The following is a 27,554-nucleotide window of genomic DNA, read 5'->3' on the forward strand; positions in this document are numbered from 1 at the left end:
AATTGTTGAACACTATTATTATTAGGATAAAAGACTGCCTACATCCCTCTGGGAGAATCTAACGGTTTTACTACTTACAAGGTATGTTCTGATCTGACTTTAACTTTTCCCTCCTTGCAACTCAATATTGTAATGGTGAGCACAAGTAAGTGCTAATGCTGACCTCAAATGACGTCACTCAATGTGCTGGAATATGTATAACATATGCAAGGTTACTCACCTACTGTATTCTTGTTGAATTGAATCCTAACTTTGGGATTAATGTTACTATTAGTTGCTGCTTTTTAAAGATAGCCTGCTTATCCTTGTGTATATATAAATAAATATGTATACTAAGTGTGTACGTGTTTACTTGGATACCTGTATTTACTCATTTCATTGTACAGCTCTACAGCTCACATTACTCTTCTTAAGATGAGCCTGGCTGCTCATTCACACTATCAACTTGTGTAGTACAGGCCTATATTAGAAAGTGGGTTACATAATACCAAGAGATAATTCATGTAAAGTCCCACACCAGTTGGACTCTACACTTTCTTACCTGATACAGTTGCTGTGTCTTGGCTTTTATCACTTATGGGTGCCCTGGAGCTGCATGAAATCAAATCCAACAATACAAAGGGTAGTCAAGGCAGCTGCATGCATGCTATCACCATCCAGGGTTTATCAGCGGAAATACATTCATTATAATGTTTTTTTAAAATCTTATCCAAAGTTCTTTCCACGCATTTTTTTATATTTTTAGGAAGGAGTCTTACACGAGGAGCTTTCCACATACCCAGATGAAGTGTTTGAGTCTCCATCCGAGGCTGCAATAAAGGAATCTGAGCTCGCACTGAAGGATCAAATTGAACTTACGGGAAGTGCCTTAGAAAAAAGCGAGCTTGAAAAAAGTCACTTAATGCTGTAAGTATCCTTAGACTGGTTAACTGTGCAATGGATATGTTAGGCGCATCAGGAATGTATTCATTTAGTTCAGTTTTGTAAACCACTGGTATTTCGCTCTACGGACATCTTGCAGGTGGGCAAATATCAGTATTCTTTTTTTTTTAAAAAACACTTTATTAAGTTTGCAATAAACAATAACAACTTCACATAAATTAAACAATGTCTCACAGTAAATCGTCACAACTTAATTTGCAGAACAAGTTAAGCATCATACATCGTCTAATCCATCAAAATAGCTATATCCTGTGAAACATAATAGTCAAACTGACAGGTATACACAAAACAACACAAGAGACAACACAAGTGGGAAGAACTAAAGAGGAGAAAAGAAAAAGAAAAGAAACCCTCACCTCCACCTTATCCCCCTTCTCCCTTAGATGACACATCCACCAGTACAGCCCTACTGTCACATCAATCATAAAGAACCAAAAAAGGTCCCCTTAACTTCATGTTTTCTTCTTCTTTTTCTTTATTTTTCAATGAAACCTTATCATACTGTGATAAAACATGCAACTCTGTTAACCACTCTTCAACATTAGGCTTTTTCCTCTTTGTCCAAAGTCTGAGAATTATCTTCGTTGCTACCATCATGGCCATGTCTATCCAATAATTGTTTTCTAGCAGGCACACATCTGTCTTTATGTGATAGTAAAATTATGTTTGCTGCAGATCTTTGTAAGTTTATTCCATAAATCAAATCAGTCCTATCAATGACCTCCTTCCAAAACAACTGTACTCTCAGGCATTCCCACAGCAAATGTAAAAGAGTTCCTCTACCAATATCACAACACCAGCATAAATCATTAGACTGAAGCCCTAATTTAAACATATTAACTGGTGTCCAATGTAGCCTTCCAATGACTTTCTGTCGAATCAAACGCAAACCCATGTCTGCTCCCAAGTTCAAATTCACCTTCAGAATGTCTCTCCAATCCACATCAGTAATAACCCTACCAACATCATGTGACCAATGTTCCTTCAATCCAGTCCATGCTGATTGAAAATTCTCGTCAATAGGCATAAATTGTATATAAATTAGTACACAATATTCCTGACCTTCCAATATTTTGCTAATTTCTGGTTTTCCCCCAACAGAACCACCAGCCATACGTATCCTCATATTAATCATGGAAGCTAAAGCCAAGTATCTAATCAATTCTCTCTGATTTAAACCATATCTACACTGCAGTTCCTCAATTCCCAACAATTGGTCTCCATCCATCACATCTCGTAGCTTCAGAATTCCCTTATTAATCCAACTGAGACATTAATTATTTACTTGCAAAGCTTCATTATACCATATAGAATCATCTGGGCTGAAGCCGCAGCCCTGTCCATTTTCTCTAAACCACGACCCTATCACCAGTCTAGTTGTCACCACCAAGATTGGTTTCAACCGTTTATTCTAATCTCTGTGTCCATTGCAAATGAGATGCATGTCCTTCATGCGTTGCATCTGCACTCTTGTGAGCAGAGTGACGACAGCAGCGTAGAAAGTTCTGTGACATGGTGTTTCGTCGATTCATGTTTTGTATAATGGCGCCACCTTGTGACTGCCTTCAGAACGGCCACTATAAAAACATGAAGCCCATAGAGAGAATAGACGCTGCATTTAAACAAATTCCAGAAGGTTTACACTGTGAAAAACTGCAAATACTTGTACTTGTGGGCGGAGGAACCTCAAATACAAACACCAACATTGACCCATGAAATCTCGAGCATACAATCCCGCCAGCACGATAAGGACTACATTCCATGATGGTTCAATACAAACAATACATTTTTTTGCCCACTGTCATGACCTGAATACTAACTGCAATTTGTTGCGTTTTCAATCACTAAGCAGTGGGACAAAGCCCCATGTTGTAGGCTGGGTGATGGGACTGAGGTGAGCGTGCAGGGCCAAGTGTCACCTCCGTGTCCACCGGTCCATTACCAGCATTGGTTCCATAGCTCCTTTAGCAACCATAGCATGTGAGTCTGGTCGGCCTGAGAGTTTGGTGAGCCAGATGAGGGGTTACCCAAATGTTCATTTGCCTGAAGTAAAGGAGAGAGGCCCCAGAATGGTCAGGCTGGAAAGGGGGGGTTGGATGCCACAAAACGAGAACCACTAAATCCTAATGCGACCCCACCAGTATTCAAGAGGAGGTGACCAATGTTGCCTGTAAGTAGCACGCATGGGAACCTGCCCACCCAACTTTGTCCCCCCGTGCATTGCATTTTCCGTATCGCATACAGATAGGACAATGAATTCTCTAGAATGTCTACTGACTTTGCTGTATTTTTCTCCTGAAAGTTACCCTTTCAAATCTTATCCTGGCCCTCTACCCTCAGACGCTGCTCTTTCCTTAGCCAGTGTATGCAAGGAATTAAAAGTGCGAGACGAGACAGCAGTGTAAGCAGCTTTAATGTACCACCTGGCCCACGTGTGAGTCGAAAAATGCATTGGATCCTTCCCCTTTTGTTCCCATCATGTACATCCTTCCATAGGAATTTCTCGTGCTGCTTAACTTTGGAACAAATTCCAAATCTCTTTTCAGTGTTCTACAGAGGAGCAACACTTTCCACTGACAAACCATATTCGGATTGTATAGTACTCTGGCATTTCCAGAATGATCTACTTTTTGGGGTTTTGGAAAGGCGAGTCCCACACACCTGTTGCATGAGCGAAATGCTTTTATCTTGATTGCATGCATTTCTAACAATTGGAAAGTCATTTTTAAATCATTAGTCGGAAAACTGGCTAACTTAAAATTCTCCCTCCCTAAATGACACACATTAAACAAGTTATTTGCAGTGAGCACGAGTGTTGGTTTCTGTTGCTTGGGAATAGGGCTGCTGGTTACTGCAGCATATGTTACATACTTGAATTGTTTCATGCGTTTCCTTTCAGAAACATCTGTGAACCTTGCTGCTTCTAAGCCATTGCTAGCAACGTATGCATTAGAAATCCCCGTTTTGCTAATGTGTTCAATCTTGAGAGGCTAGCGCTTTCTGCTAGGATTGTGGCACCATGTCATTTGGTTGGGCACGTAGCTAAAAGCCATGCACACACACACATTTTATTTCTTCACACAGAAAAATAATTCCAGGAAATGAACACGTGACCCCTCTGCCTCCAAGGGAGTCCCTTGCATTAGAGACAGAGGGGATCACAGGCAGCCAATCAAGATGCTCAGCAATAAACACGGATTTTACATTTTTGTTGAAGAGGCTAGAAAAGTACCACCAGAATTAAAACCGCATAAACATTACCAGCAGGAAACCCTCATTACAATTTTCCACTAGCTACAATGCCAACAACGGCACCCCATCCAGCTTCCGCCACTCGTGCTCAACTAGTTCTGTTTAGTGCCTCTTTGCAGAATAAATACACATCTATCTAGTCTTTGTGAGCGCCTACCTGGGTCACACCTACACCAGCTCTTCCTTAGGATTCTGCACAGTTTTTTGCTTGCAGGTAATCCTGGCAATTTGAACCCATCCTCCAGTGAGCCTGCTGTCCCTTCTCACTCTCCTCCTGACACCCTTGAGGAAGGTGATGTGTAGGAACCAGTACACCCTGCTCACGCAGCATTCCTTGACACCCGCCTTGGACTTGGGACCATTTAGTGGAATCAGAGTTACTCATCGCCCGCCAGGAGGTCCTGGGTGGCTTTAAAGCTGTTACCTCCCCTCTCGAAACATTGGCCAGTGTTTTAACCTAGCCCCACACCTACACTGCGGTTTCCTGTCTAGCTGGCCTTTCAGTGGGCTAGGGGTATCTGGACAGCTGCATCTGCATTGCCTCTACTGCTGCCCACTCTGTAGTTCTGGGCACCTCCCCTGCTATGACTCTGTATCCCCTTCCTCCGGTGGCTGTTTCACCTGGGCTTCCTGGCAAGTCCTCACAGGTGTCCGTCCCTCTAGCAGTGTAAAGTCTACTCTCTCTGCCGCGCATATCAGGATGTGAACAGTTAAGGGCACAAAGGTCCGAGGTGCAAGTCTAGAGCGGCCTCTCCTTCTCCCGCTGGACTAACCTCATACTTAAAAGCAGTCGTGTGGGAAGTTTCCCAGGTGTCTACAGAACCCTAAACATGGTTTGAGTTTTTCACTCTGGGGAAAGAAAATGACAAAAAATACTTGAACCGACCCATGTTGCATTCACGGTCCCTCTCCAGAGCCAGCTTGGCATCTTTATTACTCATGGAATACGCCTTAGTCATGTGTCACCCTAAGCAGCTTTGGTGTCCTCCAGCAACTCCTAGGAATGCTGTAAATATATGCTCCAACGACAGCAGCATGGGCCATTATATAGTGCTGCAAATAACAGGTGTGTCTATGAATAGTACTCAGTTTATCAGCTTTTTAAAGATTCGAAACACTGACCGGCAAGTTCAGTGCAGAGAACAGGTGAGAGTGATTAATTACTGACCCTTCTCTATGGCTATAAGTGATGGCATTCTCCCCCCTCCCCAACCCCCACATTTCCTAGGGTACAACCGCGTACCAGTCAAAGGCAATGCTACGCAGCATCCAGGTCATCCCTCAGACTAAAGTGAAGAGCCTGGAAATGGACAGGGAGGTCTCCCCCCTAAGAGGCAATTAGTCGCTGCAATGAGTCCCTTGCACTGAACTGAAACCCCTGCCTCAGCACGTCCCTGCTATCCCAACCCAGGATAAACCTTATTTGTGCCCATTCAGGTAAAAAATGTATGTTTGCATCACTCATCTGAACGGATGATAGCACAGGAGCAACTCGCTGGTCTTGGAAGCAAGACCACGCAGAATAGAGGATCGGATCTGCACGTAGAAACCAAACTCAGGTACGGTATTAGGCGAGTTTTAAAAAAAAAAGATTCAATTAAATAAATCATGGTCCACAGAAAAGCATCCATGAAACCTTTCACAGATGTTCCTCCATCTGCCCGATTTGATCAGGCATCTCCCACCATCTCGTGCCTTCTACCCATCTCAGAAGCCTGATTTCGGTCTCCAGGGCAACGTACAAAAGACTGCTTCCGATTGGCCGATGCGCAGTACATCATGCTTTGCGGATGTGGAGGAAGATGAGGCCGGGGGCAGGTAAATGTAAGCAGTGAGACCAGGGGAGCTAGGTGGAGGGAGACAGGACAAGAGAGTTTGGGGACATGCAGGAGGAGAGGGGAGTGTGGCGGGAACCACCAGAAATGGACAAGGGGGATGTGAAGAAGAGCGACCTTACAGGGCATGGCATTCCATGCAGCCAGAAGTGTACAGCAACGGCGCCCATCGACATTAGTTTTTCAGACATAGAACCTTTAAGCCACTCTGTCTTGGGGACAAATAACCGAAACTGGCAAACTCGCAAGAGCACACTTCTGACAGTTGAATATGTGGACTGTGGCAAGTCAGAATCAGGAGAAGGACAGCTCCTTCTGGTTTGTAAGGTGATAGTTTTAAGTGCCAAAACCCTATACTAACCCTTCGCTTCTGGTCCCTATGCTGAAAGAAAGAAAAGAGTTCAAAAGGCTGCGCCTCAGGGTGTCATACAAAATAAAGTCTGTCTGCCTTCTAGAAACCTAAGCTAGCCTGATTCCTGGCCTTACCGCTAAAAAGGAAAAACATCTATCATGAACACAAAAAATATTGTAAGGGCCTTCTGTCCAAATGTATGCTCTTGGCTGGTTTCTGGCCCCCACTGTACTTTGTCTGGTTTAGACCAGTCTGCTAGCCCTCAACAAGGTTCCACTGTGATCACCAGCAAATGTCACTGGGCTTTTCACCTTATTTACAGTTCAAGTAAGAATGTTCAATAACTCTCCTTAGGGTTTCCCACCACATGTACAAGAGAAAAGTGAGTGTCTCTTGGCGTCCTGGCCCCCTATGCAGTTAAAGTCCTCTATGAAATTCAGTTCTTGTAAATGTCTCTGAATAGCCAATCCTCTTCTGGCTAGTTTCAGAATCCCTTTGACTCCTATCCCTCCCCGAGGTCTCTGAGTTTCACACCCCTTCATGTGGTCTGTTCGATTATGGTCTGCTTTGGGCCCGACAGATTCTCACCCCACCCATGGGTCTCGCGTTTCAAATCCCCTCTTGATATATCTGGCCTTTCAGCACCTCTTTGGCTATTCAAATTCACTGCTGCTCTGATTCCACAGCCCTGCTTGGGCTATTTGGTTCTTCATCCCTTCTATGGGCAAAGCCAGGCCTGTCCGCCTTCCTCCCGGTTCCTTGGACGCACCGTATATCTGGTTTGCTGCAGCAGCATCCCAAGGGGGAGAAAGCCTCTTCCGCAGATGCAGAAACGTGGTTATGGCTTCTCCCCCGTCTTTCATAAAGGTGCACATGTGTTTGTGCGTCTCAACAGTTCATGACGGGACTGGAGTATTGGTTCCAGCACATGCCGGTCGACCACTTTCCATGCTGTCTTATCTGTGTTTGCTGCAGCAGGGCAGAGCGTTCCAGCTCCTGACCCCCTTCCAGATAGAATTACTCTGTGGGCTTTCTCACTCCTCCACATGCCACACCGTCTGGTGGGGCTGCTACCTGTCTCTGCCTCAAAGGGGACAGACCCTCTTCTGCCTGGCTCTGCAGGCTGCCGATACTCTCTCCTCCTGTCCCATGCCTTTCCATTGGTCTCACTGGACTTCATGTTCCTTCCTTTCAGGAGATGGAACACTCCACTGTTCCGGCGCTTCATGCAAGGTTGGAAGCAGTGAAGCGTCCGAAACCACACCAGCTACTTTGCTGTGCATATTCACTCAGTTGTCTTGTGCAATCGTCATAAAGCCCATAAAGACATTAGCTTCTGTGAGAATGTTATGTATTGTTACTATGGTGACATCTTCGTGTATGATTCCAGAATGTTGATGGCATCATACACGAAGATGTTGCTTTGGTGAAATGGCCCGCTCGGGGGCTCCTCCGAATAAATCTACAGAATACGATACGAAATGTTATACTTTATTGCATAAAGTAAAACACTACAATTGGCGACGAGGAGCTAGCTAAGTGAAGGGAGCCCCCGGACATGATTACGAGAAATGCTGTGTAGGGCCGTCACCGATGAGTGTGGCGAAGTTGTGAGCCTGTGGACGAGGTTTGGTTGAAATATACATGCGACGAGGAGCAGGTGAGCGGCATGGCAGTGTGGAGAGTTATAAATGATAAAATCACCTGGCAAGAGCTGCATTGGGCTGCGCGCGAGTGTGGATCAACCGTTGTGGGACATTAGAGTAAAGGACCTTCGAGCGTGTGATGCGTGCCGCCATTTTAGGAGGAACAAGGCCGATTTCCTACGTGTCATGATTGCGACAAACAGCTGTTTGGGCCTATGTCAACAAAGTATGTAAAAACAAAAATAAACAAACGCTCGTAAGCATTTGCACGGAGGCGCTGAATTTGTTTCTCTTGATAAGGATTTTGATGGATGCTCGAGGAGTTTTCAATGACTTTGTGAACTATTAAGTGAAAACTGTTGAGGAAGAAGAAGTAAGATAATAAAATATAGGAAGGAACAAACGACTTACTGGAGCATACTACATATGAGTAGAACATTGCATGCGAATCAGCATCAAGCTCTAGTCATGCAAAACACGGCTGCTCCAATAAAATTCTTATCGGCTCCTGGGAATCCAACATGCCCTTGGGAGCAGTGGCAAGACAATTTTCAAGTGTATTTGAGGGCAATAGGAGGAGCAAAATTTAATGATGATCAGAAGGAAGCAACCCTGTTGCACTGCATTGGTACAGAAGCATTGAGAATATTCAGGTCATTGCCCGAACTAGAGCATGATGAGGAAACATGGGGTGAAGCATCAAGTGGTTCTAGAAAGTATGATATAGCAGTTGCTAAATTGAATAAACATTTTGGAAATAAGTCCAACATTGTATTGGAAAGATACAGGTTTTTCACAAGAAAACAGGGCAAAGAGGAGAGTATTGATTCATATTTGGCTGCATTGAGAGGATTAATGGCCACATGTGCATTCACCGGGGTTACGGATGAATATTTGCGCGATCAGATAGTGTTGCATGTGGCTGACCCGCGCATTCAGCAACGCCTATGGCAGGCGAAGAATCCTACATTAGAAAAAACTGTTGAGATAGCCAGGTCAATTGAAATGGGTGAAACATGTATGAGAGAGGTTCAAAGTAAAACGGAATACACTGGAATTAAGTCAGTCCAAGAGATAGATGATGAACAACACAACACCCAAGAAGAAAAATTGATTGCCATGGTTAAGAGGATGGTCAGGTCAGATGCATCTAGTGGATATAGACAAGACGGAGGAGGTGCATTCAAGCAAAGTAATAGATGTACATATTGTGGATGGAACAAACATGAAAATACGGAAAAGGAGTGTCCGGCAGTCTCGGCAGAGTGTTTTAAGTGTGGACATACAGGACATTTTGGAAAGATGTGTCGCAGCAACAGAGGAAGAGGCAGATATAATGGCAGATTTGGTAGAAATACTGGTCGATTTTATAGAAGCAGAGGTGCAACTACGATGGGTGTGAGAGCTGTGGAGGAAATTGCTGGTCCCAGTAACTTGATAGCAATAACGGATCAGGCTGAAGATAGAGTTCAGATACTTACTGTCACACCAAGAGATGATGGTGTAGGATCTTGGGTTCCTATGGATATCGATGGTATAACTTTACAAGTGATGGTGGACACAGGGTCTCCATATACTATGGTCGATGTACAGACATATGTCAATGTTTTAAAGAAGAAGATGGAAGACCTACAGATGACAAACACCAGAGCAACAGGTTATGGAAAAACACCTATCAATATTGTAGGGTGTGTTTGGGTGAAATTGAAATTTGAAGGGCGCAAAACCTACTGCAGATTATATGTGGCGGAGAATGGTTTTTCAATAGTAGGATGGTGGGAGCAAGCTTCATTGAATATCAAGATTCATCCAGGAGAGAGTGTACCTATTCTTTGTATTTCTGAGAATGTGTGTGACAATGCAGAGAGTTTGGCAAGAACTTTTCCAAAGGTCTTCAATGACGAGATTGGTTTGCTTAAAGGCTTTGAACATCGCATTATTCTCAAAAGAGGTGTGATACCTGTTGTACATAAAGTGAGAAGTATACCCATCGGCACCAGAGATGCATTAAAGGTGGAACTAGAAAGACTATGCAGGCAAGATGTCATTGAGCCAATTGAGAGTTCGGAGTGGTTATCGCCTATTGTATTAGTTAAAAAAAACAGATGGATCTATCAGGATGTGTGTCGATTTAAGAGATTTAAATGCCAACATATGGATAGATCGATATCCTTTACCGAATATTGGAGAGATGTTGTCCACCATGAGTCCTGCGAAATATTTTACGATTCTGGATTTGTCGTCGGCCTACCATCAGGTGGTACTTGAGGAAGGATCTAGACATTTGACATCTTTTGTAACGCCGTTGGGAGCCTTTAGGAACAAGAGAATGCCGTTTGGGTTAGCTTCGGCTGCTGCAGTGTTCCAGAGGTTAATGCATCATCTGTTTGAAGGTTTACAAGGAGTATATTACTTCCAGGACGATATCTTGGTGTCAGGAATGTCTCAAGAGGAGCATGATGCAAAATTGTTAGCTGTTCTGCAAGTGTTACAGCAGAAAGGAATGACACTCAAAATTGAAAAGTGCAAAGTAAAGAAAAATGAGGTGACATACTTGGGACATCGTATAAATGCCAAGGGCATCATGCCTAAAGAATCATTGATAGACACCATTCTCAAAATTCCAGAATCAAATAATAAAGACCAGCTGAGGAGTTTTTTGGGACTCACAGAATATTATTCCAAATTTATTGACCATTACTCTGATAACACCGAAAGTATGAGGAATTTAATGTGTAAAGGGATGAAGTTTAAATGGTCTGAAGAATGCAAAAAGGAATTTGAACAGATAAAGACTATGATTAATAAAGCACCCGCTTTGAAAATGTTTGACTCGAGTGCCAGAACAAGGATAGCAGTTGATGCAAGCAATGTAGGCTTAGGTGGTGTTTTAGAACAAGTTCAAGATGGTGAAGTTGTTCCTATAGCGTTTGCATCAAGGATATTAAGAGGTGCTGAGAGAAGTTATTCGACAATAGAAAAGGAGGCTCTTGGAGTCAAGTGGATATTAGAACATTTTAAAAGTCTCATTTGGGGCATTCCTGTGGATGTTAGAACAGATCATAAGCCTCTTGTTCATGTTTTGAATTCGAAAAATTCTCACATGATGTCTCCGCGTATAAGAAGATGGACGTTGATTATTATGCAATTTAATGTGACCATAAAGTACACTCCGGGAAGGAACAACGTGGTTGCGGATTGTTTTTCTAGATTACCATGTGAAGATTTTGTAGATGACTGTGAGGATGGACAAGTGTTCATGGAGGAACAGAACATGGATTGTATTATAGCTCAAGTGCATCCCAGCTTCTCAAAAAAGGAATGGATAGAAGCAAGGGACAGCGACATTGAACAAGAAATGCTGAGGAAAGCTATTGAAGCTGGTTGGAGAGATACTGATGACAAGTTGAGGTCCTGGGAAAGATTTAAGGATGAGTTGTCCAGTGATGAAATATGTGTTTATAGAGGAGATCGGATAATACCTCCGACAGCTTTAAGGAAGAGGATCATGGACATTGCCCATGAGGGCCACGTGGGTAGAATGTTGACTAAAAGAAGAGTAAGAGAGGCTTACTGGTGGCCCAACATGTGGGGTGATATGGAAACACTAGTTAGGAATTGTACCGCTTGTGCTGTAAGCGATAAGAGCAAATCCATACGGTCGACTCCATTACAACCTGTGAACATTCCTGTTACTGTTTGGACAAAATTGGCTATTGATATAGCTGGTCCATATGAATCTTTGGAGTCTCAAAAGATCTATCTTATAGTGTTGGTTGACTACACATCCAAATGGGTGGAGTGTGGCATCGTAGAAGAGTCGGTGTCCGCTGTTAAAGTTGTAAAGTTCTTGGATGAAATTTTTAGTAGAGAAGGAGATCCGCAAGAAATTGTGTCAGATAATGGAGCCCAGTTCATGTCGGAAATTCAAGGATTTCTAAAGGACAGATCTATTAAACACAGTACTACAGCGTTGTACCACCCAATGGGTAATGGTCTTGTAGAAAGAATGAACCGTTTCATTAAAGGAATTATACAGTTAGCTAGTGTAAATGGTTTACCATGGAAGAAGACACTTAAGGAAGCTCTCACTACATATAAAGTCACGCCGCATTCAATAACTGAGGAAGTACCATTCACGTTGATGAGAGGAAGACTTTTCACAAATAGGTTGAGGCCTGCTTGGATGATGAGCAATGGAAGTAGAAAGATTAACGTGGACGACATTGTTGACAAAGTGAAAAGAAAACAAGAGAAGTATAAAAGTTATTATGACAAGCATAGGAATGTCCAAGAGAGTAAAATAAAAGAAGGTGATTTGGTGAGAGTGAGAGAACCAAAACGTGTGATGAAAGGGGAGTCAAGGTTTCGCGCTCCTCAGAGAGTGATGGATTGCTCAAGAAAGTCTGTGATACTAGAGGATGGCAAGAAATGGTCATGTGATGATGTTGTTTTAGCAAAGGAGAAGGAAGTGATGGGATATGGAGGAGATGATTCAGTTGAAGTAGAGAATTTCAAGGATGGTTTTGATGAACCCAGCGTACTGGTCAAGGGAAGATCTCAAGGGAAGAATGTACAGGAAAATTCTATTGAAGGAAGAAATGACAGTGTTCAGTCAGGATCAAGATGTAGGAAAAGAATATGGAATTACAAACAAGACTATGTTTATTATTGAGAGGTTCACAATTGGTGACATGATCCAAGACTGACTGTGTATCTAAAATCTGGAAGATTTTGTATCCTTTTTTGGTATAGAAATGTTAAGATACAATGTTATGTTTCTTTATACATTATTAGATGTTTTTAGTTAAATTTAAAATATAATATTATATAAATCTTATTTGTTTGTTTAGGTAGGGAGATGTGAGAATGTTATGTATTGTTACTATGGTGACATCTTCGTGTATGATTCCAGAATGTTGATGGCATCATACACGAAGATGTTGCTTTGGTGAAATGGCCCGCTCGGGGGCTCCTCCGAATAAATCTACAGAATACGATACGAAATGTTATACTTTATTGCATAAAGTAAAACACTACAGCTTCCTGAGACAAGGGACGGTTGCTTGAAGGGGGTTGCTCCCCCTTGGGTAGAGAGGATGAATTCTCTGGATTCGTCACAGGAGGAAATCTCATCTCTTTAATTAAATCAAGAAACGTAACTACTGCCAATCTGAGTTAAGTCTCGCCGCTCCTGGAGGTAGTTTAGCTTGGGCCATTAACATTTGTTCTTTTCCTTTCCATATGTGCATGAAAGTCTGTTGAGTTGAAGACAAAGAAAACATATTTCCCTGTAACTGGACTACTTAATTTAATCTCTCTAACTCGCAGGGCAAAAATTCAAGTAGCAACGCTGCAATTCTATACATATACACAACACCATTTCTTACTTGCCAAGAGCCAAATATCACTAGTCAATCAGCCTCATTACGAGTTTGGTGGTATCCCAGCTGTAAATCTGCTGAGATACCACCAAACTCAATTACTGTTACGGTCACTTCATTCAGTGGCATTAACACCAGATTACAAGCGTTGGTAGGCAGTGTTAGTCCTCATTCATTGGAGTCCGATTTCGGCAGAATTACCGCTAGTGGTAATTCTGCTCAAATTGCCATTTTTGACAGAAAGGTGGCGGATTTAGCTCCAGCTCTTAGCTGGAAGTGAATCCTCCACACCTCAGCCAACCTCGTAGTTGGGTGGTGCAGTAATGCGGCGGTACACAGTATTAGTGCCGATTTTTACCTTACCGTCCTGACTTGTAATGAGGCCCAATGGCTAGTGACGAGTGCACGTTTTGCACCTTCCTCTAACTGATTTTATAGTACAGTAGTGTTTCACATTTTGCAAATGAATAATAATGTCTTAAACACCATTTAGTGTCTATGGTAGTGTGTAAAGTCGATAACTGGATAATTTGCCTTTCTGTTTTAGCCCACTGGAGCGAGGGTGGAGAAAATCAAAAGAAGGTACAATTCCCCAACCCAAGATTCGGTTACGACAGGAAGTAGTTAGTGTAAATACTCAAAAGCGAGGACAGCGCATCGCCATACCAGTGAAGAAGTTGTTTGCAAAAGAGAAACGACCGTATGGACTTGGAATGGTCGGGAGGTTGACGAATCGAACGTACCGCAAACGAATCGACAGCTACGTGAAGAGACAGATAGAAGACATGGGAGATCACAGGTAAACCTCGCCATAAACATGGTGGGCTCACTGGAGCAAGCCAATTTCTCATTTTACCTCCCTTTAAGTTTGCATTTCTGTCTGATAAAGTTCCCAAATTTCGACAATTTTTTACTGTAGCAGCATCTAAAGTTCAGGTTCAGTAACATTTTGTAAACCTTTTCTGTGAAGGTTATATTTTAGCAGCTTCAACTTTTAACATCAAAACATTATCACTTATTGAGCACGTTCTTATTGAGCAAAGGATGCAATAAACGCAAATTAGAATGCAAATAAAAAAATTCCACCCAAAATTCAAAGATAGGGTCTGAGGTATTTTAAATTTGGTTCAGATTTTTTTCATGAGCTAGAATTTTTCGTTTGCATTCCTTGCTAAAACAAACAGCCTGCCCCATACATTAATATGCTTCTTTTTGTTTCCGGCTGTATTGAAGTGCACATTTTTCCACTGTAACCATGATTGAAAAAGTAAAATGCAAGTGCTCTTTACTTGCTTTAACATGAAGCACACCATATTTGAAAACATTCTGACTTGTATGGCGGAATATGTACTCTAAAAGCGTACTAAAAGGTCAACTCAAATCCTTCAGTGAATTCCAGTAAGTTTTAATGCTGTCATGTTCCTTAATATAAGGTGGTGGTTTCCCAGAAATGACTGCCACTGGCTGCTTATTATATTTGAGCGATTTAGAACTTTTTCACATGGCAGTTCATTGCTTTCTGTCTGATGTAGCTTTGAATTGAAACCAGATTGAGTAGAAATAAATGTTGAGTTGCAGAGCTGACCTCTGATATTATGTTTCCTGGTGCAGGGTCACTCTCCACCCTTACCAGGCCTTCACAATCTATGGACGAACTTAAGAGTAATTGTTCTCTACACGTGTAATGCACGGCTCTCTACAGCCTTGCAATACATGTGCACTGTCAAAGGAAAGCAAGTCGTGAGATCCACCTGCTTGAACACCCAATAAACAGTTTTTAAATTATGTAATCTGCATCAATTGTATCATTTGTAAATACGCTTTTAGATCTACCTCTAGGAAGTGAAGTATACATTTAAGGGTTACACTTTAATAGTGAACAACTCATACCCTTGCTCCAGTCTAGCGAAATAAATTTTGATGCCACAAATTATCTGCTTATGAAACTGGTTCTGCACTGAGCACCATCTCAGCTCTGACCAAATAGCAATCCTCGTTCCAAAGTAGACCATCTCAATCTTGCTGGTTTCTTTCAGTAGTTTACTTTGGCACATTACAATGTTCTTGTGGCTTAGTGGCAGGTTTCCTTGTGTATAATTCCTTATTGATGAAGACTAAGGTGGAAATTGGCAGTGTTCCTTTAATGCCAGCCAGTACACGGCCTTAAATACTGTATTGGGGTCAGATCAGGTCATGAGGGTATTTATAAAGTGTTAACATGCCACAGGCAAAGCTAATTGTTTTGTCTCTGTTCATATCTAGACAGGCTCGTAGGGAGGATGATTTAAAAAGATATTCTGATCACATGTTCCATAAGAGTGGAGGGTAGGCACGAGATTCTGAGTGCTGCTCAGCAAGATGTCTCTAGAATTGCATGGCTTGCGCCTGGCTTTCTCCGTGATCTATTGTGGGGCAATTCCATAAAGGGCTCTTTTTGAGAACCTTGCTAACGAATCCCAGGTGAAAACGAATATTTGAACCATTACCTCGTAAACTGTTTGGTACACATCTATGGACTCATTGTCCCAGATTGGATACTAGCTCAAAGGTGATTAACACAGTGAAGGTGATTAACACAGTGAATAAGCAATAGGCCTTTAAAACGACCACGTGGTCGAAACACGTCTCGGCTGTTCTGTTGTATCCACAACGTGGAATTAACCACATCTGTAATACTATTCTTATAGTCCGAGAGCAGGTTCACTCTCTAATTGCTAATTGTTCTGTATATTTCATAGTAAATCATAGTGGGTGATTTACAGGGAGTGTGGCTCTTGCTGCCGACACAAAATTCCTAACTAGAGAGTGGAAAATGGCACACAACTATTCAGATCGATCCCACTATTTCATTTTTCTGTATGGAGAGGATGTCAGAATTTATCAACTTTTCAGACAAATGTTATGGTGTTTTGAAGAGGCATTGGTTAATGGATACTTGCCCTGCACCTTCCAAGTCCTCAAGAGAGCACTCCCCGCCTAGACAACATCTACCCGAGACTCCTGTGGATATCCTCCAGGAAGACTAGGATGACCCTGATGATGCCATAGACTATGTCCCAAATCCGGTTCAAGTCTCACAGCACCCTATCTCTCAAGCTCCAGATAACTGGGCCCCGCTGACGAATAAGGTACTTGGCCCGCCCCAGGATTCTTCGCCTGTTGACTATCAAATGTTATTCAACACCCTCCTCAGGAAGGCTGCTGACCATTTCAAGATCGTAACCCATAAGGCACTACCCGAGAAGGATTTTGATGAGGATATCCTCAGAGTAAAAGTCCCCATCAGTCAGGCAATGCCTCTTCTGAACTCGGTGAAGAAGCTCCTTGACCCCTCCTTACTTACACCCTGGCTCACTCGGGCCGTCAACCCTAGAGTTATGAAGATGTTCCGTCCAGCTCCCTCTGATCTCTTATATATCTGAGGACAGAAACACGGAGGGGTGCCGCTGTCCTCGTCCAAGTCACCCCCAGGCAAGCACTGTAAGGAGCTTTGTGCTCTTGGTAAATGTGTCACCACTTTTGCTGCGTTTAGCACTCGTATCGCTAATAATACCACGCTCCTGGCAAGCTATAATGATGTTCAGTTGAGGCTTGTGCAAGAGGGCCTACAAAATGACCCAGAGCCTACTTGTACACAACTGTTAGCAGTGGTGACTGAAGAGCGTCCAGTGACGCAGAACATTCTGAAGAATACCCTGGATTCAGCAGAGAAAGCAGGACATGTTTTGGCAGAGGGGGCCCTGTTGAAGCTCAAAAAGCTCGATCTTTAAACGGGAAACTCAGGCTGCCTTTATTAATATCGGGTCGCAACTGCCATCCCCTGGCCACATGGGGAAGAGGCTACCAAAGGAAAGGGAGTGATGACACTATCGAATGCTTCACAATACTTTCTTACTTTAATGTTCGCAGGTCACCAAAATATCTGTGGTTCAAAATGAGCACAAATTACCAGTTCTAAGTACTTCCTTTAGGGATTGCAGCAGCACCTTCTGTATTCACCTAGGTAGTTGGAGTGGTGACGGCTCACCTGCACTGCTAAAGCGGCTCTCAGACAAAAGATCAAAGGTGTCCAGTGGATGGGGTGATCTAGTGGTGATCTAGGGTGGTAAGCGCTCTTCAGTGGTAGACAGAAGCAAACATTTTAAAGGGTAGACATTTATCCAACCGGCCAATACAAATGGCAATGACCACAGATGCCTCTAAGCCTGTCGAGGTGGCCCATTGTCAGGAGCGCTCGCCACAGGGAACATGGGCACAAAAACAGGCAGCTCATCACATAAACATGTTAGAACAGCTGGCAAGACGGCCCAGCTGCATTCTACTTATCAACACCACAGACAACACAGTGTAGCTACATTCTACATAAACTGGGTGGAACACGCTCGAGGCCCCTGTCGCTTTTTGCACAGCAGATCTGGCAAAAGCGCATCAGGAAGCACATCCTCATTCAAGGACAGTACGTCCTGAGAGATCGCAACGTCCTGGCAGACAATCTAACCCAAGTGTTGCAGTGTGGGGCGTGCTGTTAAGATGGTTGGCCTGGTGGACCGATTTCAGGAGACCACCCTCGTTATAGTGAACAGGGGAACTTTGGGAGTTTAACCAAGCCCGAACAAGATGAGCATTGCGAGTGGTCAAGGCTTAGTCGCAGGAGAGGTGAGTGGGGTCAGGGACCCCCAATGAGTCCACACAATGAAATATGCAATGATTGCACTTAGGCACCAAGTACAAAAATACTCTTTTTATTATAGGTCCAAGCAAGACCCTAAATATAAATCATGTATACAGTCACCTTTTGGTTATGAAAATGCATACAATTTTACTATACACGAAAGGAAGGTAAGTGGTTAAGCAATTGGATAACAAGTCCGCAGGAATAGGAGCCCTCACATTATCAGTCCAACCCTATGTTGAATGAGGCCCTGTGCCCAAAAGTTCACTAAGTTCCTTTAGGAGAGGGGACAACGTTAAGAAATGTTCCTGTGGGGATGAACAAGGTTCCAGAAGATTTCTCAGGACTTATACAGGTAAGTAAAGTACTTTTACTATCTTTTATAACAGCTTTTTAAATAAACATTTAAAAAGCCATGGATTGGAATATAAATAAAAATGTACAATGGAGGAGATAGGGGCACAAGTAAGTGTTGCGACTTCTCACTGCCTTTACTCCTATTTTCCCCAAGTACTTTTCAGGTCAAATGGGGCCGCTTGAGGTAGATTTTCCCGCTGTTGGAAGATGCCCGGAAGCTGTGGGTGCAAGGACGTTTCCGATCAGGTCCAGGGGTTGAGTGCAACCGTTTCCAGCAAAGAAATACAGCAGACACTAATGCAGAGCTCTTCAGGACACTCTACCGGACGGAGGATGACCAGTTCCATCGACAGTCACTGCACACGGGCGAGAGCAGGCGTCTCTCCAGTCATGAACAAAGGAAGCCCTCCAGAACAGGAACCTCAGATGCTAGGGTTCTAAAACATGGCAGGAAGGTGACTTGTAGGGCTAGCTGGCGACTTCCGAAGTTCCAGGCAAAAATGCAGCATGGCGATGCTAGCCCAAAACAGAGCTGGTCAGACCACGGGTTGTCCAGGGACACCTCTGAAGGCTCCCGGCTGCAGGAGTGTGAGAAGACGTCGAAACTGGTTGGTCTCACCAGTCCAGAGGGTCAAAACGCCAGCAATGGTCTTCTGAGATCAGGTAGTCTAGCAGTGCTTCACCATGACCGCAGCAAGAATGGTCACCAGGCCTCTTCGGGATTCGTCCTTCTGTCATTTGCACAGCTACACAGGATACTTGTCTCCTCGTATGATCTGCAGTAATGGCTGCAGGACTCCTCTTCTTAGCCTAAATTCAGGTGAGTGATCAAACTCAGCCCTCCGATACCAATGATCTGCACCACTCATGCACACCAGCAGTGGTCCAATCAGGGACTGAACAGGAAGTTAACCTTGTATGGTGTGCAGCGCCAAGCAGTAATATCTTGGTGCTGCACAACATGAAGGGGGTAAGACAAAAAATGCGTTGTTACAGGTCATGTTGGGAGGGGAAAGGTACACAGCTGGGTGCATGTTGTACTGGATTCAGCATTTGCCCACTTTTAAATTAACTGTTTTTTCCCAATAACAATAACTGGTTATTTTATACAATGGTTTGCAATGTTGTGATGTCATGTTATATAATCCTTTAACTCAGTGGAAGGATTGAAGCATGTGATGAGGATGGCTGTGGGAGGGGATCTCCGAAAAAAGACCAGTGGGTGAGAAGATTGTGTGATAGCCTATATTATGCAGTGCAAGGCAGTGTTTTGCTAGTCTATGTAGTGGAATACAATGTTATCCTATGTTTTGCAAGGTTGTGGTATTCAAGGCTAGTTTGTTATGAATTAGTATGTGTTGGTATATCATATTATTGTATGTCATGCAAAGGACTCGAGTATTGCATGTGTCATCTTCGATAAAAGAATGGTTGGCTAGGACCTTAGCTTTAAGACCACTCCTCCCGGCACCCCCTTGGGACCAGGCAGCGTCCCCATGGCAACGGGGATGCCGCCATAGTCACCACAAATTCTGCAGGCGTCTCCACCCACCGGCCCATCCTCTCTTGAATGCGCCATAGAGATGTAGGGTCGGGCCGCCAGAGCTTCAGCCGGGCTGCTGTGTAATGACAGCCTGGGAAGTTTCACCCGGGCTGCCCGATGTAGCAGCCTGAGACTTCTCGCCTCCCGCTCTTCACCGGGCTCGCTGACGAGTCAGCCCAGGGCAGAGCAGTCTCACTGCTGTTCGCAGCCCGGTAGGACTTTCAGAAGGCTCTGCCATGCTGCCCATGCAGCGGGCCAACTGGGGGCAATGGCGGGGCAGTCTGGTTTGGGCAGTTCTGGTCACTTGGCTTAGACTGGGATTTTCTTTTCTTTGGCCCGGGCAGCCCCACGCACACTGTCAGGACCCTTGAATAGTCCTGGGCCTGTCCGGTGTGGCCCCCAGGCGGGCCGACTCCCAGCTCCGCCTCCTGGCTTGCTTTCTGGGGGCTCCTCTCAGATAGCCCAGCATTGTTGGTGTCTATATGCCCTGGGGGCCACCTCTCCAGCAAGTTATTTTCTTTTTCTTCTCCCCTTCTTCTGCACCTTCCTTCTTTCTCCTTTTTCTGAACTGTTTTTCTTTCAACTGTCACTTTTCTTTCAAACCCCCTTTGGATTTTATTCTCCCCTGCCCATCCCGTTCTTGGGCAAGGGAGTTCTGTCCCTTTAGTTCTCCTGTTTTTCCTTCTCAAACATTCCATCCAGCCCCATGGTGGGCTTGATGGGACTTGTCCATTTTAAACACATACACAGAAAGAAACGCCCACTACATAACTAAAATGTCCCTGCCATCCTGGCTCTCTCGCCTTCCCAACTGGTTGGGAACGCCTGTATCGCCTAGCGGGCCTGAAAAGCTGGCTGAAAACGATGGCTGTCACTTTAATTGTATTGTTTATTTATTTATAGAGTGCACCGGGCCGTTAGGCAACTGAGCACTTGTGTACATCTTAGGTTACAGTTACATAGAAACTTACAGTGCTTGTGTTACAGTTACATACATATCTTACATTTCTTATATTACAGTTTCAATTTAAAATTGTTTAAATAGTCTTACATTTCTTATGTTACATTAGTAGATTACAAGTTGCTTGCAGGAGTTTAGGTTTAAGAATTATAAAAGGGGAAGGGCCTATGTCACGTGTGCGTCCCTCTGCGTGCAGGGCCCACACCTTACCCCCGCGTCACCAACGGTCCACAACCAATATCTGTTTTTCTGCCTTCTGGGCGGGCAAGAATTTTTTGCTGCACTGAGACTCCCTTTTTGAGGCATTCCTTTGGCTGTCCATCCCTTTTTCTCTAGTGATTGGTTCTTTATTGAATTGTTTCAATTTGTGGTGCCTCCCTCTAGGCATGCGACTGGCTTCAAGCAGTGCAACCATTGCATTTTTTCAGCAGCCGATCCCAACCATGCCTACGTCCCCTGTTTGGATATACCTCACTCGGTGAGTACCTGCATATTCTGCTGTGGAATTCACTAGAGGTCTCTGTGGACTCGTCTTCTCCCCATGTCTGAGCTGCGACTGGTACTGAATGCAACCGCGGACTTCGTTCGGAACATGAGGAGGCCAATATCGGTAAGAGGCGGACTATACCTTCAGATGAGCTACTAGTTTCAGCACCGGCTGTCGGTACCCAAGTTCTGTGATTTTCACAGGACCGTTCAGGGGAAAACCACCGGCCTATTCACCTGAAAGTCTGGATGGGAAATCGATAGTTCCTCCAGGTGGGAAAGGGACACAGAAGACCCACCCAGTACTGGAAGAGTTATTTACTCCGGACAAAATAACAACAGTACCGGCAAAACCCTCTATTGCCTTGGTACACCAAACAGGCAAGGGTACAGGCAAAGAGGCTTGCGCCTCTCGGGTTGATTCGGTCCATTCCAATTCCCCTGTACCAGACAAAGCTAAGCCGGCTTCTGCACATAAAACTTCTGGTACTTCGGTACCGAAAGATAAAGTTTTACCTTCAGCTACTTCAGCTACTGCAGTTCAGTTTGCATGCTCCTTGGTACCAAGGAAAAGTCTTCCCATGAGAGGCATAAGCGCACTCATTCAAATTCTAGTCCGGTACCAACTTCTCCACAAAAAACACAAACGGAAGACTTCTCCCATGGCTTCTGTCTCAGGCTCGGTACTGGAGAGCCAGAAAGACAATTCAACTTTCATTTCTGACTCTAAGACTTTGACGCTTCCAAATGTTTGACTATTCTATCAGAACAATTGTTCAGCAGTCCTGTGAGAGCTAACACTCCTTACATTTTGCCGGAATTTTCTCCTCATTCTGGTGTTGAACATTTACAATCTTAGCGCCAACTACTTAATAGGGCTGACTCTTCTCCTATCAGATTTGAAGAACCTCTACGCGCCCTGAAACACTTGTGTATGGGCGCATTATAAATGCCATATCATATCATATATCATACCTATCCCTTCCCAAATGGCAATCGACATCACTAACACTGTGCTGGAAACAATGCTTTCTGAGCCCTTTCTCGAAGTCTTGGCTTAACGCATCAAGAACAAAATATCACCAGTGCTACCTCAGGGATCGGTTCCCATCGACCCTACTCCCGAACCTGTACCGGTACAAGTGGACAATGTGGAACCTATCCTCCACCTAAAAAAACTGAAAATGGCAAAGGACACGGACTCAGATTCAGAGCAGGACACCACTCATTCACCTTCTAAGGTGTTCCATGACATTGTCACTAAAGCCATGCAGGCTCTTGAAATCCTCCAAAAGGATAAGCCTGAAACGGCTGGTGTTTTTGGGAAACTGCCATCAGCAGTCTTAAGGTTTCACTGCCCATGGAATTGTCAGTTATGGAGCAAGCGCTAGCTCGTTGTGGAAAACCTCATTCTGATCCCCACATCTCCAAGGCCCAAGACAATAAATACAAGGTGCCCAAGGACAACCCCTTCATACTCATGGGAAATCTTCCAGCTCCATCAGCAGTAGTCTCTGCTGCCCTTGGCACAAAGGGTAAAGGCCTCAGTGTTTGACAAAAATGCAAAAGCATGGGAGATCCAAGGTAGGAAGTCTTACACCACCTCTGCGCTACAACCTAGGCATGTTATCACTGCTACAGTTCTGGCAGCATTTAACCCTTTAACTGCCATGGGTATTTCCCCCCCCAGTGCCAGGGCATTTTTGGTGATTTCGGTATGTGGCCATTGAATGGCTTGTAACGTTTTTGTTACATGAGATATATCGGCCAAATTTGGCTCCTTTTTTCCCCACATTTAGGCGGTCGTAACACCACCCAGGAATCCTAGGTTGCTGTAGGGGGGTGTGAGAAAATAAGCAAAAAGGGCGAACATTTTGGGTTTTTTCAAAAAATGCAATGTACAAAGAAGCCTGTGTTTTTTTCCTTGTAAGAGTTGGGAACAAATGGTTTGCTGTGCTGAGTTCTCCAATTGCTTGGCTTTCAAGAACAGGTTGAATGGAAATGAAAAAAAAATATGTTGATGTGGTTACCAACCGTTTTGTGAGAAGTAGGCGATTTTGGCCATTTTTGCCAATTGGACATGCATGGACGGAATGGGAGAAAAGGGTAGGAAAGCCGAATTGGAGGACAGAAAGGCATATATTTCTGGAAAGTAGACAAAATGCCAAGTTTAGGAAGGGGTGATTTGCGTAGGTCAGTTGTAGGGTTCTGTGTTCTTTGGTAGAATGACTCTGACATCAAGATGTGGATGAGTAACTTTTTTAATCAGTTTCCAAGAATAACATCCAGTTTTTAGAGTCATTATTCATCAGATGGTAAAGTCCAGATTCATAGACAAGCACCAGCATCCTCTCTCTCAGGCTACATCTCGCAACTGCCTCCAAGAGAACACCAGTCACACATAAACATTCTAACCAGTAACATTCCATTGTCAATCACAACACTCACTCCAGGTTCCATTAGGATGCAGGAGAAGACCAGATCCTTACATATCTCCCCTCCTGAGAGATATAAAAAAAAAGGCACAACCAGTTAACTCAAACATAACAGCTATTTACGGCACACACACTCAAACACCCACAAGTTTTATGCACCTACATCATCTCTCCAAACTAAGACATTCTGCTAACAACTTCCTATATTCCCTGAACGTTCACACTGCCGTGTGACGCAATACAGCCAATGTCCCTTCCCCTTTCTACTAAGTGAAGAAGAGGCATCCAACTACTGAAAACCATTACTACACTTTTCACACATAGAGGCACCCATACCTCTCATCCAAATCTTAACTTCGCTCTCAACTTTCTCTGCTTTGCTTCACAGCTGCCTCCTTAATTCCAACACAGAATGACAGACCAACTTTGCTAGGGTAAGGCCTGTCTCTGTAGGAGCGTCCTACACTTCTCATTCATTACAATCCCTAAAGTTGTAATGTTTATTACTGATGCTCATCATATGGCACATAGCCCTTCCTGGAAACGGTTCCAAGCCCTGCAACAAGTCTCCAATGGGCTCTAACTCTCTTATTGTGTCGCCTCAAATAGGCTTCAAGCCTCTTTTTGATCAGTTATGGGCTCCAAGTCCCTCCAACAGTGCCATGGGCTCCAAGCCCCCAAGTGTATTCACGGGCTACAAGTCTCTTAGTTGCAGGTACGGGCTTCAAACCCCTCTCAAATGCTGGAATAGCCCCCAGGACCCTCCTCTGCTCCAGGCGCTTTGTACCTTAGCCCAAACTCCTCCAACCAACTTCCCTGTCACTTCTAGGCACAGCTTAGGTTCACAACCTCTTCTGATGCCGCTTCCCTGGGCTCGAAGCCCCCAGCTGCACAGCATGGCTTCTTCTTAATCCAGGCGTAACTTAGACGCCAGGCCTCTTCAATTGCTACTACCCTGGGCTCCAAGCCCTCCATGCCGCAGCTTGGGTTCCCAACCCCTTAAAACAGTCTCTGGGCCCTCAGCCCTGCCAAAGTTTCTTGACTTCCTCTGTGCTTGACCTGTCTAACTGGCCCCTGGCTCTGGCGCAGCTCCTTACTTTCTGCGCCTGTGCCCTTTGCGCTGGGCCCTTCTGCGCCTACAGCATTAGGCGCTTGCCCTACCTGAGAGAGGAGGTCTTCCTTAGTTGGGGGGAGGGGGCGGTGCTTGTCTCTTCTTCTGTGCTGTCCCCCCAGCACAGCCATCTTCGTCGCCAATGTAGGGTTCTGTGTTCTTTGGTTGAATGACTCTGACATCAAGATGTGGATGAGTAACTTCTTTAATCAGTTTCCAAGAATAACATTCAGTTTTTAGAGTCATTATTCATCAGATGGTAAAGTCCAGATCTCATAGACAAGCACCGGCATCCTCTCTCTCAGGCTACATCTCGCAACTGCCTCCAAGAGAACACCAGTCACACATAAACATTCTAACCAGTAACATTCCATTGTCAATCACAACACTCACTCCAGGTTCCATTAGGATGCAGGAGAAGACCAGATCCTTACATCAGGCAATAACTAGGTAGGGGAAAATGCCATAGATTGGGGAAAAGGCGGGAAAATGACCGAAAAAAAAGGTATCTGTTGGACATGGATGGCTTGGTACGGCAATGGCTTCTATGAGGTTTGAGAAAAGCAATGCTCCGCTACCTTCCCCCGACTCTTGCAGTTAGGTAAGCACACATTTTGTGTAGTGTTTTACAAAACAAGCAATACCACAAGCCAAACACTGAGCCATGGTACACAGGAGTTTTATGCTCACGGCCTGAACAGACGCACTTAGCATTTGTAAATCAGGAAAACCAATGTGGCGAGGAACGGCAATCATCCATTTTTTGAATTTTCTGAAAGAGCACAGGCAGACCTTTTCAAGGGTAGGTGACTTGTGCAGGTTACAAAAGTGTATGGTGCCTAAAGCAGTGACTAAATGTAGGTCACATTTGGGAAATTGAAGGGTTGTGTGACAAAGGTCACCAGCAAATGGGTCAAAACGTTATGGAAACCACACAAACGCAACAAATGTTATACCTTCCTGGGTTCCCACTGGTGTCCTGATGAAAACGGTACCTCACATGTGTGGGTGCACCTAGCTGGGCGCCAAGGGGAAAGCCTAAAACACAAGTAACCCCAAGTCTGTTTTCATACCTGAATTTCAGACTCTCTGCAGACGGGCACACCATACAGAAATGGGCCTCGGGTGTCTAAGCCACCAAGGAAAACAGGGAACCCCATGCATTTCCAAAAAGAGGACACCCGTGGGAATCCGCAGAGGTATGTTTTGCGCAAATTGGCCCAGAATTTATTACCCAGACACCCCTGCAAAGTCCGCAATGTTTTGGGGAAAAAACGCATTTTCCACACATTTCACTCGACTCCGCTACCTTCCCCCGACTCTTGCAGTTAGGTGAGCACACATTTTTTGTAGTGTTTTACAAAAACAAGCAATACCACAAGCCAAACACTGAGCCATGGTAGACAGGAGTTTTATGCTCACGGCCTGAACAGACGCACTTAGCATGTGTAAATCGGGAAAACCAATGTGGTGAGCAACGGCAAGCATCCATTTTTTGAAAGAGCACAGGCAGACCTTTCCAAGGGTAGGTGACTTGTGCAGGTTACAAAAGTGTATGGTGCCTAAAGCAGCGACTAAATGTAGGTCACATTTGGGAAATGAAAGGGTTGTGTGACAAAGGGCACCAGCAAATTGGTCAAAATGTTATGAAAACCACACAAACACAACAAATGTTATACCTTCGTGCATTCCCACAGGTGTCCTGATGAAAACGGTACCTCACATGTGTGGGTGCACCTACCTGGGCGCCAAGGGGAAAGCCTAAAACACAAGTAACCCCAAGTCTGTTTTCAGACCAGAATTTCAGACTCTCTGCCGATCGGCACACCATACAGATATGGGCCGCAGGGTGTCCAAGCCACCAAGGAAAACAGGGAACCCCATGCATTTCCGAAAAGAGGACACCCGTGGGAATCGGCAGAGGTATGATTTGGGCAAATCGGCCCAGAATTTATTACCCAGACACCCCCGCAAAGTCCGAAATGTGGGGAAAAAAACACATTTTCCGCACATTTCACTCGGTGCACCCATCGAAACACGCTGCTAACAACACATGGCCTACCGTCCCGCGTTCCCACATGTGTTCCGATGAAAACGGTACCTCACATGTGTGGGTGCACCTACCTGGGCGCCAAGGGGAAAGCCTAAAACGCAAATAAGTAACCCCAAGTCTGTTTTCAAACCAGAATTTCAGACTCTCTGCCGACCGGCACACCATACAGATCCGGGCCTCGGGTGTCCAAGCCACCAAGGAAAACGGGGAACCCCATGCATTTCCGAAAAGAGGACACCCGTGGGAAACCGCAGAGGTATGATTTGTGCAAATTGTCCCAGAATTTATTACCCAGACACCCCCGCAAAGTCCAAAATGTGGGGAAAAAACGCATTTTCCGCACATTTCCCTTGGCTCACCCATCGAAACACGCCCCCAACAACACATGGCCTACCGTCCCGCGTTCCCACAGGTGTCCCGATGAAAATGGTACCTCACATGTGTGGGTGCACCTAACGGGGGCACAAAAGGAAAAGGGTAACCCACTGGTAACCCCAAGCCTTTCGCCACTGCCCATTGTGTTCA

At 44.5% G+C, this 27,554-nt stretch overlaps 1 protein-coding gene across 2 annotated transcripts in view; it reads left to right on the forward strand.

The window, feature by feature from the left end:
- RHBDF1 (rhomboid 5 homolog 1) overlaps positions 1 to 27,554 on the forward strand; it is a 608,603-nt gene that overhangs the window by 348,911 nt on the left and 232,138 nt on the right. For both annotated transcript variants that reach the window (XM_069647898.1, XM_069647899.1), the window contains 2 exons: positions 746 to 906; positions 13,959 to 14,210. In XM_069647898.1, the coding sequence (XP_069503999.1) occupies positions 746 to 906; positions 13,959 to 14,210 (413 nt within the window). The remainder of the gene's footprint in view (positions 1 to 745; positions 907 to 13,958; positions 14,211 to 27,554) is intronic.

Source organism: Ambystoma mexicanum, chromosome 2q, assembly GCF_040938575.1.
Source record: "Ambystoma mexicanum isolate Mex_15411 chromosome 2q, UKY_AmexF1_1, whole genome shotgun sequence".
Lineage (NCBI taxonomy): Eukaryota > Metazoa > Chordata > Amphibia > Caudata > Ambystomatidae > Ambystoma > Ambystoma mexicanum.